Genomic DNA, 13371 nt, shown 5'->3' with positions numbered 1-13371 from the left:
TTAAGCTGCTATCATATTTAATGCTGATTACCATAATCCCCATTATAATTTATTGAAATATTGTTGGGTTTAATGTTTGCTCGTTTCCGGTCATTTCTCCCCTTTCTCCAGTCAGCTCGACGCCGCCGATGGTGGAGATGTTCAATATCAATCACTCAAAACTTTATTTATATAGCACCTTTCAAACAAGCCTTTCACAAAATCCACAAAATACACATGCAGAGATCCAGATGCATTTATTTTAGTTAATGCAAAAATGTCTTTATATTCTTTAAATTCAACATAATTATTTGGGATAAATGGTTCAGCTCCTCATTCTTAGATTGGACATTTCTTCTTGTACTAACTAATGTTCCCACTAGATGTCACCATTGCTCTTCCACAGGTTTCCCAGAGGAGCCACTAAGCTCTAAACTGGCGCAAACTTTCAGTCCAGCCCATAATTGATGAGGAAATGGTGTCACGGGCAAATACATATTTCAGCTCATACAGAACAATTTCCAACCATAACGTGAATTTATTTCTGACCTCCAACAGCATGAAAAAGAAGAAGAGGAGGAGGAGGAGGAGGAAGCAGCAGGACCTATCCGGGTCTACTTTGTTGCGCGGAGGTGAACGCTGCCTTGGTTTTGGAGGACGCGCAGGTAAGGCCTCACATTAGCTGGTGATCATTAAGTCTCGATTCGATTTTACGAAATAAAAGTGAACCATCAACTGTCGACTCAAAGTTGTATTAATGTAATATCCCAACAGGACGCATGGAGGCAGCGCTGCTCTGTCGGTCACAGAACCATGGAGGCGCTAGCACGACGAACCTCGTTCACAATTTGGCTGTTTAAAGAATACAGATCGACAAACCAGAACTATACGACTCTTCTTTAATTAATAACCATTAATAATGAGGTATGCAGGAGTGCCTGGTCGCCTTTATTTCATCATTAGCCTCAATATTAGTTTTTTCAGAAACTATAAATTGGTTTGTGGCCCTCCCTAAGAAAACACCTGTGGAAAACCTGTGTGCACTTTTCAATGTAGCAGTGCTCTGGACATCCCCCTGGGCCATGTCTGTGAAGTTGTCACATTTTGTTGCATGTGGAACTGGCCTTGGTCTTTATTTAGCCTGGCATATCTCCAAATCACAAGATCTCTGTCCATATGACCCAGGGCACGTCGCAGCTATTGTCAAAGCAGTGAAAGAAGCCACTGTGGTATAGGGACTGGAAGCTGGATGAGGGGAATTGGACAAATTTACGATTAAGTCATCAGGTGTGTGTGACTGTGTGTAAGATCATTGTGGATATATTGATGCTCATACTCCTCATGAGCCAGAAAACACTGACCTGACACCAGCTCCTTGCACATTGTGAATTTACCTAGAGTTGATTTGTTTAAAATAAACCTTTTGGGCCTTGAACACATGTTGGAGCCATTACATCTACAGGGGTCATTCCATATTTTCTATTATATTATTTATATTATTCTATTCCTCTATTGTTATATTCTTATATTGGTGGTTTGGACCTAAGATGACTGTGAAAGTCCAAAAACTAGTGCTGCACAGCTAAATTAAATGGAGAGATAAATATAGCGACAGCAACGTTGTTAACGCCAGTGAGGACAGAAGTGTGTGTGTGGTACACAAAGGCATCATGTGTTATGCAATTGCAAAAGTACCTTCAGTGCTCTGCTGTGTGTGTGTGTGTCTTCCTTCCTCCCCTCCCTCTCTGCGCGCTGCTGACCAAATTAAATGGACAGTTTCAGCCTCTGTCTGTCCTTTCACCTGAGTCCACGGCTCAGTGCTGCTCTTACTCATAGATTCACTCTAGTCCCTGGTTCTTGTGGTAATATTTAGGGTCTGTGGTGGTTTCAGGGATCCGTGAAGTTCATGTCAAAGAGGAGCGTCTGCTGAGATCTGAGTCCTGGAGCGAGGATGACAGAGCAACAGTCGATGCCAGAAGACCCGGAGCGATCGCTGGAGGTGCTGTCCTCGATCAGCGGTAGGGATCCCTGCAGTGTCTGTGCTTTTAACTGTGATCCAGAAATGCCACCTTAACATGATTTTCATTGTGTCTGAGAAATTGTAGTTTAATATTTAGATTTTGCCAGGGAGAGCTTATATGAGCTTATGGTATATTTTATTGTCCCAGTTGAATTGGGTAGATGCCAACATTTCTTAGCTGCAGGTGTTTGACTTAGTCCACCAGGGCTTGTTTCTGCTCACATGCATATCGCAAGTGTCCCTCTCAAGGGGTTGCAAATTTAATCTGAGTTAGTTGAATGTGTCACATTAAATGTGAGAGAAAATGATGTTGCAATCAAGTCGCAGCTTTCATGTTGTAAAGTAGTTCTAATGGGGCCATGATTTTGAAAATGGGATTTTACCCCAGGTGTCCTTAAAGGAGTTCCAGCAAATCAAGGAGTAATTTGAACCAGTGAGACAATCTGCAGGAATGATTATACAATTACTGTCATCTGCCTGTGTGCAGTTATTTAGGTGGGAAATGTGCACACATGAAAGCAGATAGGAGTCAAATTTAAGTTAAGTGTACATCATGTATTGATATAATTTGCACAGAGCGGCTGCGATATATATATATATATATATATATATATATATAAATATATAAATACCATGGTTTGTATTAAATATAGACATTTACCATCAGCATTGAGTCACCGGTTGCTCTGCGTCATCGTTCAGTTCAAACCTGTTGCATGTCGGCTACAGCCCCTTTTTTTCCTTTGCTCTTTCTCTCAGGTCCTTCAGCTCTCTGTAAAAACTGAAATGCATTGGCATCGTCTTCTGAGATTTAAATCAAACAATCAGATAATCATAGTATTAATATGTATAACTACATCTGGTGATTGACAGTCCAGCTCTTCTCAGAGAATGGGCTTTATCCAGAAAAGAACAGAGTAACTCAATTTGTCGTCAGTGTGACTGGTTTTGAAGCCACTGAACAGAAGGAGGGCACTGGTTTTTGATCTAAATCTAATAGTGAGGGGGTGCCACTTAATGAAAAGTGCATGACCTGCTTTTGCTTGCTGTTTGTGAAGTTTAAATCGGGAGGGTTTGTGCGATTGTGTGAAGATAAGTTTGGGTGAAGTGAAGATGATGTGATGGCACTGGTGTAATTCAACTCTTCTTCCTAAGGCTCAAAAGAGGTCCAAACCTCGCTTATGCCACAAGCTTCTTTTAAATGAGCTCCGACAAATGAAAAAATAATCTATCAAATAAACAATACACAAGCATTCTTGAGAGAAATCTAGAAATTAGTAGCAGCAGTTATTCCTTTTTGAGATAGTCTTCGATTCTACTGTGTTAAATTTGGCCCAAAATGGCAGTAAGTATCTTCAAACATCAACAACACATACTGGTGCAATCTCCTTACGATTATAGACATTTTTAGTCACATGAAACTGAAAAACATTTTTTTTCAATTACATCATTTAATTAGTTGTTTGTGTTCAGGACCAGACACAAACACATGAGTTAGTGTAATTAACTGAACAGGGGCTTGTGTCATAACCCGCCCTCCCCCCCTCTCTTCCTGTGATAAACACACATCAGACGTTAAGGGAGATAAACCATCACACATTCACGAGAGGAAACACAGCAGACTGGGAGGTGAGGGAGAGCAGAGAGAGGCAGGGCGGCCCGAATAGCGTCCGTGATCATACACAGACATGACGGCATGAAGCACTCTCTGGGACCATGTCTGTTCAAGAGGGCCAAGCCGCTCTTAGTCGAATTCTCCACAATCTGTCCGCGTCTGTCAGCGTGTTGACCCGACAGTCCCACCACGGCAGCAGCGATGGAGCGATCTGGAGAACAGGTCAGTGTAGTTTGAGTGTGTGCGAGTACACTGAAGTGCGTCTGGTTCTCTAGTGTGTGCCGCTTAAGTGAGTGTGACAGGATGACAGGACAGGATTTTCCAATCAGCAGGGGGAGATTCCCGTCGCTGTGTTTTCCCCCCTCACCATGAAACGGAATACAAACTCTCTCTCTCTTTGGTTTCCTGCTGAGGCTTCAGTAAAGTTTGTGTGGATGACTTGGAGTTTGAGGGAAATGGAAAATGAAATGTGTGAGTCTATGAGGTTATTTCTAAGTAGGTTATGTTTTTGTCCAGTTGTTGGTTAGTTAGCAGGATTGCACAAAAAACACTGGAGGGATCATCATGAAACTTGGTAGAAGGATGTCAGCTCATGTCAGGAGGAACCCAAAACATTTTGGTGCGGATCCAGAGCAGGGGACTTTCTTCAACATTGCAAAATAGGAAGTTTTGCAACATTTTCCTTAGTTTCTCCGAAATAATTCATGAAACTTGATGAAATGTGGTGTCATAAGGGAACTGCTGAGCCCTGGAGGAGGAATGAACCATTCTAGTGCAAATTGAGATGCCCTAGAATTCTCTGGTCTCACAACTTCTTCCCAACGTGAAGGAGACACTACGGTGGCCTTCAGGTACCATAAACAAGTAAAAGGCTCTGAAATCTTCCCAGACTTCCCAGAAGAGGATCCCCTCATAGTATAGACGTTTTCAAGTAGCAGGTCTAGTTGTGTGTTCATGATCTGTGGCATCAGCACTAGCTGTGACTTTAAGGCAGAGTCTCTACACTACAGTTCTTTGAACGCAGCACTCTTCGCCGTTTGACCTTTGTAACTGATAACATGAAATAGCCCTTTTGAATGGCTAATTGGTAACTAAACATATGTCTCAATGCAGCGGCAGCAGACATGTCTGTCCACCAGGATCAGACAGACGGGCACAAAAGTGGGAGAAACTTATTAGAAAGACGAGCAGGCTGGTCGACTGTGTGTGTCAGGTCCGCTTATATTTGCTGTGGCCGTCAAGCCACAAAAAGGAAACAGAACCACAAACACACCCAGACTAACAGAGGAGGTGAGTGTCGTCTTAATGTGTGGATTTCTGATTCGACACTTTCGGACTCATTGAACTGTGCGGACGTGGAACATGCACACGCTCGTGTTTCAGGGGTCATCGCAGGTTAAGTCAAGTTTAGAGGGTTCAGAAAGAGGGGGCATTGAGTTTTGTACATTCTGTTACGTGGCCCAGACGAATCAATACCTGTGCATATGAACAAGTTTCTCACACAGACTCTTTTCAGGCTCTTGTGCATGTGTATTAAAACCTATATGATTCGTTAATACAGAGTAGATGTTGCATCACATTTTGATAGTTGTAGGTGAAGCAGTAAAGCCTGCGCTATCTGATAACATTCACATGTAGGCTGTGGAAAGGATTTTCTATCTGCAGACATCATGGCATCATTTCAAATTAAAGCCGTCACCTGCTTTAGCCTATGCATACCAGATGTGGTGTTCTATGGTATTATTGGTACATTTGGGAGGTACGTGCATGAGTGTGGCAGATTTCCACAGAAGGCGGGAGGGGCTGAGGAAATAGGTGTGGTATAATCACTCAACAAACTTCGACAGGCGTGTTTGTGTGTTCATATGCATGGGAGAGATTGAGAGAGCGTTTGGGAACACAAATGAGGAGGAGAGCGGGATGAGGCGGGTGAGATTCTTCTCTCTAGTGGAGGATATGAAGACGGCGAGGGAGGAAGAGGAGAGCAGGCGGAGGGACGAGAGGAAGGCTGGAAAACAGGGATCTGGAGGAGAGAGGCTTGTCAGCATCTCGCTGGAGGAGATGGAGAGCTACTATAGATACGCCCTGTGCTGTCAGCAGCTATACAGTGAGTTTTCAGAGGGATGTGTGTGTGTGTGAGAGAGAAGTGCGTCAGTGCATGAAATGCAGAATCCGCTTTTATTATTGAATACAAAATATACAAATATTTCCTCTATTCTGCAAATGCTGCTTTTGGTCCAGGTTGTGGTTTCTTGCTACATGATGCTCACATGCATTTTTGTATTTTTCAAACCTCTGTTACATGAAATATTTTTTTGCAGTCATGACAGTTGTGATTTCTATTCAAACTTTTGACTTGATAAATTCCCAGACATAAATAACCTAAGGTTCAACAACTTGCAAAAACTGGAACTCTAGTCAAAGTTGAAATTATATAATTTGCCCTAATTCAAGTGCTTGCAAGGTCAGTGAGATAACTGCATTGAAAATGTAAACGCTAACTAGCTTTTCCTTGGAACTTGAGATGGGCGGGGGGGGCAATCAGTCATGCACACCTATTAATTTAGCTGTCGTGGACGATATGAAGCTGCACAGGAAACACAATGACTTTATTTCCGCCTTTAATAAATCATCACAAGAGGCCAATACAGGAAATGAGTGATACAGTATACTGCTACATCCTTATTTACTCAAGGTGGTTCAATAAAAGGTGGAATAATTACCCAAGAGTGACTTTGTGTGCGTGTGTGTTTGTGTGTGTGTCTGAGAAAGGAGGCGAGGTGTGTGTCTGTCCTAACAAAAGTTGCCTGACTATTTGTTGACCTTGGTGTCAATACGCATGTGGGAACTGTGCAGTGTTTGCTCGATGAGTTCTTATATACACCTTGTGCCTGTCAAGTGATGGTTCACGTCTATTCTGGTCTGTTTCCTGTCGGCTTTGTTCCGTATTTAGAGAAGACGTGTGTATTTTTAGTCAGAGCTGCGCTTGATCTAATTTTTTCGCCTCACATTTGCAATTTCCACTCATATTTCCACCACCTTCTTTTCGACATAATGATTCTAAGATGTGAGATGGGGCAGTTTGAGTTTGTAGATCGTAATAAATAAAATCAAGCACTTCTTTAGAGGCCATACATACATTTGTATATGTCTTGTTAATTACAACAAATTTTTGATGGATTTATGTGACTAATTGGGTGGCTGTGGCTCAGGAGATAGAGCGGGTCGTCCACTAGCCAGAAGGTGTTTGGTTTGATCCCCAGCTAATGCTTATGAATAATCTGTTCTCTCAGTGTGTAAATGCTGTGTGTGATTGAAAAGTGCTGTAGATTCAGAAATAGCTGTAACAGTACAGTTATTAATTTCCATTTCTAAGTGGATTTGCCGCACCACAAAAATGTCTTGGTTTTTCTCATGGTCAGCGGTTGTAACTTCCCTCTGTGTTTTCCTGACTCACAAAGATCCATCGACACTGACGGTCAATCCCTAACTTCTCTCTTTCGTGGTCAATCTCATGATCTCCTCCTGTTTTCCTCGCCCTGTCACACTTTTGTTTTCTGTTCGGTCAACATGGTGACCACTTCTCCTTGTCACTCGTGGGTTATCCTGTGGCTTCTGCGAGGGTCATATTAATATATGGTCCACACAGGATTTGATGTACGGCGTTCATGTGCCGGTTATTTTGGCCTAATTTCTGATTAGTGGGAGGAAGTTGAATAGACTGTCCATACAGTCTCTGGTCCAGACATTTATAGATGTTTTGATTGACAGGAGACAGGAGTCTGACTTTAACCAAGTTACACTAAATGTCAACATGTCACATGTGTAACGACGGTAATGGAAACCTACTGTAGCTCCTCATCTATAAACGGTGATTTTGAGTGTGACCGAGTCCAATTTGAGTGTTTTTTCTTTTGCCCAATAAAAAATTAAATGAGGCAAATTGGAAGAAGGCAGCTCATACTTTGTGAATTTCTTTTTTCATGCTTGTCTTCCTGCATGTACAGTTCTCTTTTTAACTTGTTTTCAGAGGGCCTGCTTGTTCTGTGAAATAATTGAATTCAGTGCTGACAGATCTGGTTCCAATTGGCCCCTTGTTCACACCTTTTTTTTTTTTCTATCTTCCTCTTCTTGTCTCTTCCTGTTAGTCACTTCTCATTTGGTGACTTCCTGTTTAGGCTCCAGCTGGCCAATAGCTTTTGATCCTGATGCGGAAGCAGTCAGTAGTGTTTCGTCTTTGCCGACACAGACGTGGTGGTGGTAGGGGGTTGATGTCTCAAATAAAAGATTTATCTGTTATTCTAGCTGCAGTCTGCCCCACATCCAGGCACAAACAGGTCTCCTTTACATCCCCTACACACACACACACACACACACACACTGAAGTCTGCTCTGCTTCTATTTAAACAAATGCTTGTGCACACATCATGAAATATTTTTAACTTGGCGCTGATCAAAGACGCTTTAAAAGTCTATTTTTTTCAGCTGTTTCTGCAGTTTGAATTAAATCTTGAAAGTGGCCTGAAGTTAATTGAATTACAGCCGCTGCAACATGATGACTCAAAGCTCGGTTCATAATAAACGTCATTGGAGGGTTGGAGTCATGAGTACAACGTTCATTAAATAACTATACTGATTATTTTTCAGAATCGTAGAAGAAAGTTAACTTTGAAAGTAAAGGGAAAATAATAGTGGTTGAATTATTGTAACATTTAAAATACTCAATTACAGCTTGGGTCATATTTTTGTAGTTTATCATCCATCTCTATCCATATTATTTGGGAACACAATGGCAGGCAGAGCAAGAAACACAAGCAGTGATCAGACAGGTTTGAATCAAGCAAATAAACTACAAATAAGCCAGAAACAACTTTATTTCGAGGTCAAAATTAAAGTAAAGGCCTATAATGCCGCAAGGGTGGGTTGCTCTTTAGTTGTAGTTTGTAATAAACCATAACTACGCTTGTGGAAGTGTTTGAAAATGAATTAGAACCACTGCTGATTTAATTCTTGACCATGTTGGTGCCACCCTCCTTCCAAAAATGTGAGCATTCGTGGGTAGAACTTTAAATCAGCATAAATCACCAGAGACAGGAAATGAACCATTGTAAACCCTTTGCCTTTTCCTGTCCCTGTGCCAAAGTGCTCTATCATCTAAATCTGACATAAGATAAACACACACACATGTAGCAGCTACATTTTTAAGCAGATCTACATGTGAAGTAATTGCAAAAGGACCTTTCATTGTTGTGTTCAGATGTTTTTTAATCCCATTGGCTCAAACGCCCTTGTGTCCCCCCATGATAATCTGATTCCAGACTAGTCTGAAAGATTCGTTTTAATCTCACACATCCATAGTTTATCTCCTCTCGCCTAATCTCTATAATTTCCTCGAACAAAAAGTTTGACCCCAGACACTGAAAGAATCAGATTTAGATTTAAAACCGACGTCTGGAAGAATTGACACATCAATGCATCTGCACCTAATTTAGGTGGGGTGGAAGATACAGATCTTCACAATTAAAGCTATTGTGCAAGTTAATTAACTGACTGTTGTGTACTTTATTTGGAGACCACTGAGGAAGACTGAGTGAAGGGGTTTCCATGCATGTGTGTGTTTGTGTGTTCGTGCATGTGAGCAGCATGGATTATCTCCTTTGTGGTCATCAGCAGGAGATCATAGAGGAGGTCTGTGGATGAATCTGGTTCTCCTTGAGTTTCTGTTACACTAAATGTAGCGTTGCTGCATGGCCTCAGATCACATGTGCACTAGGTTGTGACAGAGGAAGTAAAGAGGAAGTGAGAGACAACAAAAATAAACCCATAGTCACTGTGTTCTTTGTTGATGTGGTAGAGCGTGAACATGGTGGTGGACAAACAGAGTGACAGTTTAAAATATTTCTTTTGCTCAGCAGGGCAGCGTTTATTATGATTCAACCTCCTGAGGGTTGATTCACATTTTCACCAGTCCAACTTCTCCCCGCCTCTGTGTGTGGGACACTGACTCTGGGTCCCCCTGCTGTCTTTACTGGCATTTTGTGTGTGTGTGTTTAAGAGAGTGTGAGAAAACACGAGGAAAACAGTGTGAGAAAACCCGAGGAAAACAACTCTGTTCCCTCCGGCACTAGCACGAGTCTTGATTTTGGACTCTTGACAGTATGCTTATTAAAAATCATGTTTGCTTTACGGCCTAATTCGGAGTCTAATTTCTATTTGACTATCGTGTTCACATGGTTGAGTTAAGAGTTGCTTTGCATTCAAGTAATCACTCGCCAAACCCAGAGAATAAACAATGACCTGACATGAATTTTTAATTTTTGAGTTATCGCTATGATTCACCTTATCGTCATTCAGGCTACACACAATGTAAACAGACAGAAATGCAGACATCGGATATATTGATCTCAACAATTGTGAAAAGCATGGACGGTAGGAAAAGGACAAGCGACACGTAAAGTGCAGTGGTGTAGGTTGTAATTGGGGCACAGTACTTAAAGGTGACACATTCGACAGTCGCCGCCACTAGATGTCGCCCCAGCACCAGAATGTCGGACCAAAACAGATACTTCGTTGGCAACTGATGCGTGTTCTCCGCAAGGTGTTGCCTATATATGGGTGTTGGCGAAACCCAACTGAACACACAACCTGAAGCGCAACTGAATAAAATAATTAAAAAGGAAAATCCAGCTAACCGCTGGGCAGACTGGTAAATTGATATCCCTGTCGCTGCTCTTGTTAGTATCGGGAGAGCGAACACAGTGGAACCTGCCAGCTGCTACTGACATATTTCAATTGAATCACACTAATTCATAATTACATTCATAGTTAAGTAATCAAACTGATCACTTAATGGCTGTGGAACAACATTACAGACTTATTAGAATAATTTACATGAGGTAGATGGAAATTGGACACATGTGTAATGATTGTGTAAAATATTTCTTATGATGCTCACAACATACATTTTCTATGCAAAGTATTTTTTAATTGCAGTTACAACGATGATGAGCTCAATCTTGGGAAGGCTTATGTGAAGTGTGTGTGTGTGTGTGTGTCACATGTAGTGTTTCTCCATCTGTAAAAACCGTGTGAAATGTGAAACTGGGGGAGGAACATCTGAAACTCCGCCTTGCTGGCTGGCACAAATGTAGGAGGAGGGGTGGGTGTGTGTGTGTGTGTGTGTGTGTGTATGTGAGAGTGTGAGTGTGTGTGGGCTGCATCGCACTGTGACAGCTCAGTAAGCGGCTGCAGGCTTCAGCTGTGGCGGAATGGGCTGCCTGAACTTCCACCGTGATGTACTCTGACAGAATACGTGCCTGTGTGTGAGTGTGTGCTGTAACTGTGTGTGAACATGTTGTAACTTAGTGCGTGCGCTTTTATTTGTGTGTCTGTGTGTGTGTACAAGAGAGGGCATACATGTCCCCACAACACAATGGCTCTAAACCGAGTGTCTCAACTCTGCCACGATATCACCAGGCTGTGGCTGCAGCTGAAGATGATGACAGGTACAGTGTGTGTGAGTGTGTGCTTGTGTGTGTGTGCGTGTGTTTGTGTGTGTGTGTGAGAGAGAGAGACAGTGAGAGAGAGTCCAAGCTCTGTTGATTTAATATTATGAGTGTGTGTGAACAGGTTTTATATACAGAGAGATAAGACGATGATAAGTCTGCAGATGCTATCCTGCGTGTGTGTGTGTGTGTGTGTGCTCAGACTTGTCCATCACAGGTAGACCAGCTGGTTAGTGTTGTATGTTTGATCATGTAGAAGCTGAAGTGTTCATCACATCCTGCAGTACAAACCTGGAGATCAGAATAGACAAGATATGTGTTTAAAGCAACACACCCATGGGTGTTCTAATGAAGTTCATTTGTTATTCAAACTAGATGAAGGGGAAACTGACAGCCGTGTTTGTCCGGAACTATCAAATACACCTGCGTTTCGCTTGGTGCCAGCTTTGCCCTGCGTGTTAGGTAACTTTGATCGCGTGTCACAGATGGATTGAAAGCAAGGAAATGGAAGAGTGGTCATTCAGCATCCTCTGTACTTTTAGTTTTAAGATTTACTAAACTTCTAGAAATGCTGCATTGGTTGATAAAAATGTGATTATAAGGAAATTGACTCCAAAGATCAGGGTGCAGGTCACGTTTAAAAGCAACGTAACATCCTCTGGAGATCCTGAACATCGATAGAAAATATTGGACAAACGTATGGAAGTCCTTATCAGTGTGTAACTAATCTCCAACTTAATTGAATCAGAGCAGTGTATAACCACTTTATGAATGATCTAAAAACAAGACCTGACTCTGTTATCCATATTGATTTTGTCTCCGTTGCACAATGATGCTTTTCCTGCTAAAGGCATCACCATCCATCAGTTACTTCTGCGGAGGTCCTGACTGTGTATTGAAATGAGATGTGTGTGTGTGTGTGTGTTGTGTGTTTGTAACGCTCTTCCGTCCCCTATTCAGTACAGTACCCTGACGGCATGTTAATCACGTTTGTCCCATTAACCCAGTGCGTTTCCTCTTGTCAGTTGGGAGCAGAGTTGGGACAAAACCCTTTTGAGTGTTTGAATGTCAACATCTCCTCCCCCTTATTTCCACTCGCGCTGCTTGTTTCTGTGTGTTCATTGGTTGATTCTCTCATTAAGTCTCATTATTTAATTGGGGGGGGGGTTGCACCGGTGTTGATAATAGTCCCTGAGATGCCGCTGTGCTTTTCTTGGCTCTCCGTTTGCTTTTTTTCAGGTGTCTTTTGTTTTGTGTTGCTGCGTACCGAGGTATCAGCCTCTCAGAGTTCTTATTTTTGCCAAAGTAAGATTACAAGTTGACAAGTCTCAGCTCTCAGAAGGTAATCTTGGACTTGTGTGTATGTGTGCGTGCGTGTGTGTGTCTCTGGGGAGAATAGGAAGAATTTAAAAGTACTTGTTTATATTCGGTACAGCTTTCAGTCAACTTAGGTTATCCTCTAGGGTCATTCACGACGACAAATAGCTGCTACACTCTATCAACACAGTGAGACACTGTTAGCAGGAGAACATAATCAATGAAGTCAATACACGGCTAAGTTACATTGAATGGGTGGGATGAATCTTTAATGATCCCTGAGGAGGGATCGAGTTAACACAAGGACAAAACACAACAAATCAAAGATATTGATGACTCAGAAGCTACATTTGTTAATACACAACTGCTTTTTAGGCACTTCTTATTGTGTGGGTATAACCTAAAATCCATCCATCCATTTTCTTCCACTTATCCGAGATTGGGTCACAGAGGCCGGGCGTTCTAGACAGTCCCTCTCCCCGGCCTCCTCCTTCAGCTCTTCCTGGGGGATCCTGAGGTGTTTTCAGGCCTGATGGGATTTGTAGCCCCTCCAGCCAGTTCTGGATCTAACTCAGTTCGGCTGCCTGTGTTTGTGATCCGGTTCTTTTGGTCATCACCCACAGCTCGTGACCACTGGTCAGGGTCGGAACGTAAAGCACTTTTATAACGTTACTAGAGCTGTGAGACTAGATCCCACACTTCCCATAATGCATTTAGTTACATCTGACCCACTGCCTTGCAAAAGCTCATTTCTATATAATAAAGTTGAATCATAAAATCGGTGCAATGCTCATTTAACACTCTTAAAATTGATGCATTAATGCACCAGATGTCAACAATTCCTTGTGTTACTTACATGAAATCAAGTTAAATCCTTTATTGAAAGCTTTATTTATTTATTTACTACCCTGGGGTGCTGTCCTGTAATTCAGTCC

At 42.1% G+C, this 13371-nt stretch overlaps 1 protein-coding gene across 13 annotated transcripts in view; it reads left to right on the top strand.

Moving 5' to 3' along the window:
• mcf2la (mcf.2 cell line derived transforming sequence-like a) overlaps window positions 1-13371 on the top strand; it is a 40053-nt gene that overhangs the window by 1148 nt on the left and 25534 nt on the right. For 5 of the 13 annotated variants that reach the window (XR_008334119.1, XM_053417464.1, XM_053417466.1 and 2 more), the window contains exons 1-2: window positions 3667-3836; window positions 5493-5721. Coding sequence is in view for 12 of the 13 variants with exons in the window: in XM_053417464.1 (XP_053273439.1) it covers window positions 3816-3836; window positions 5493-5721 (250 nt within the window). In the remaining variant the exon portion in view is untranslated. The other 8 variants (XM_053417471.1, XM_053417470.1, XM_053417472.1 and 5 more) reach the window with 8 other exon arrangements.

The sequence above is a fragment of the Pleuronectes platessa genome, chromosome 24 (genome assembly GCF_947347685.1).
Source record: "Pleuronectes platessa chromosome 24, fPlePla1.1, whole genome shotgun sequence".
Taxonomy (NCBI): domain Eukaryota; kingdom Metazoa; phylum Chordata; class Actinopteri; order Pleuronectiformes; family Pleuronectidae; genus Pleuronectes; species Pleuronectes platessa.
Note: the sequence above shows the minus strand (reverse complement) of the source record. Positions and strands in the feature narration are given on the sequence as shown.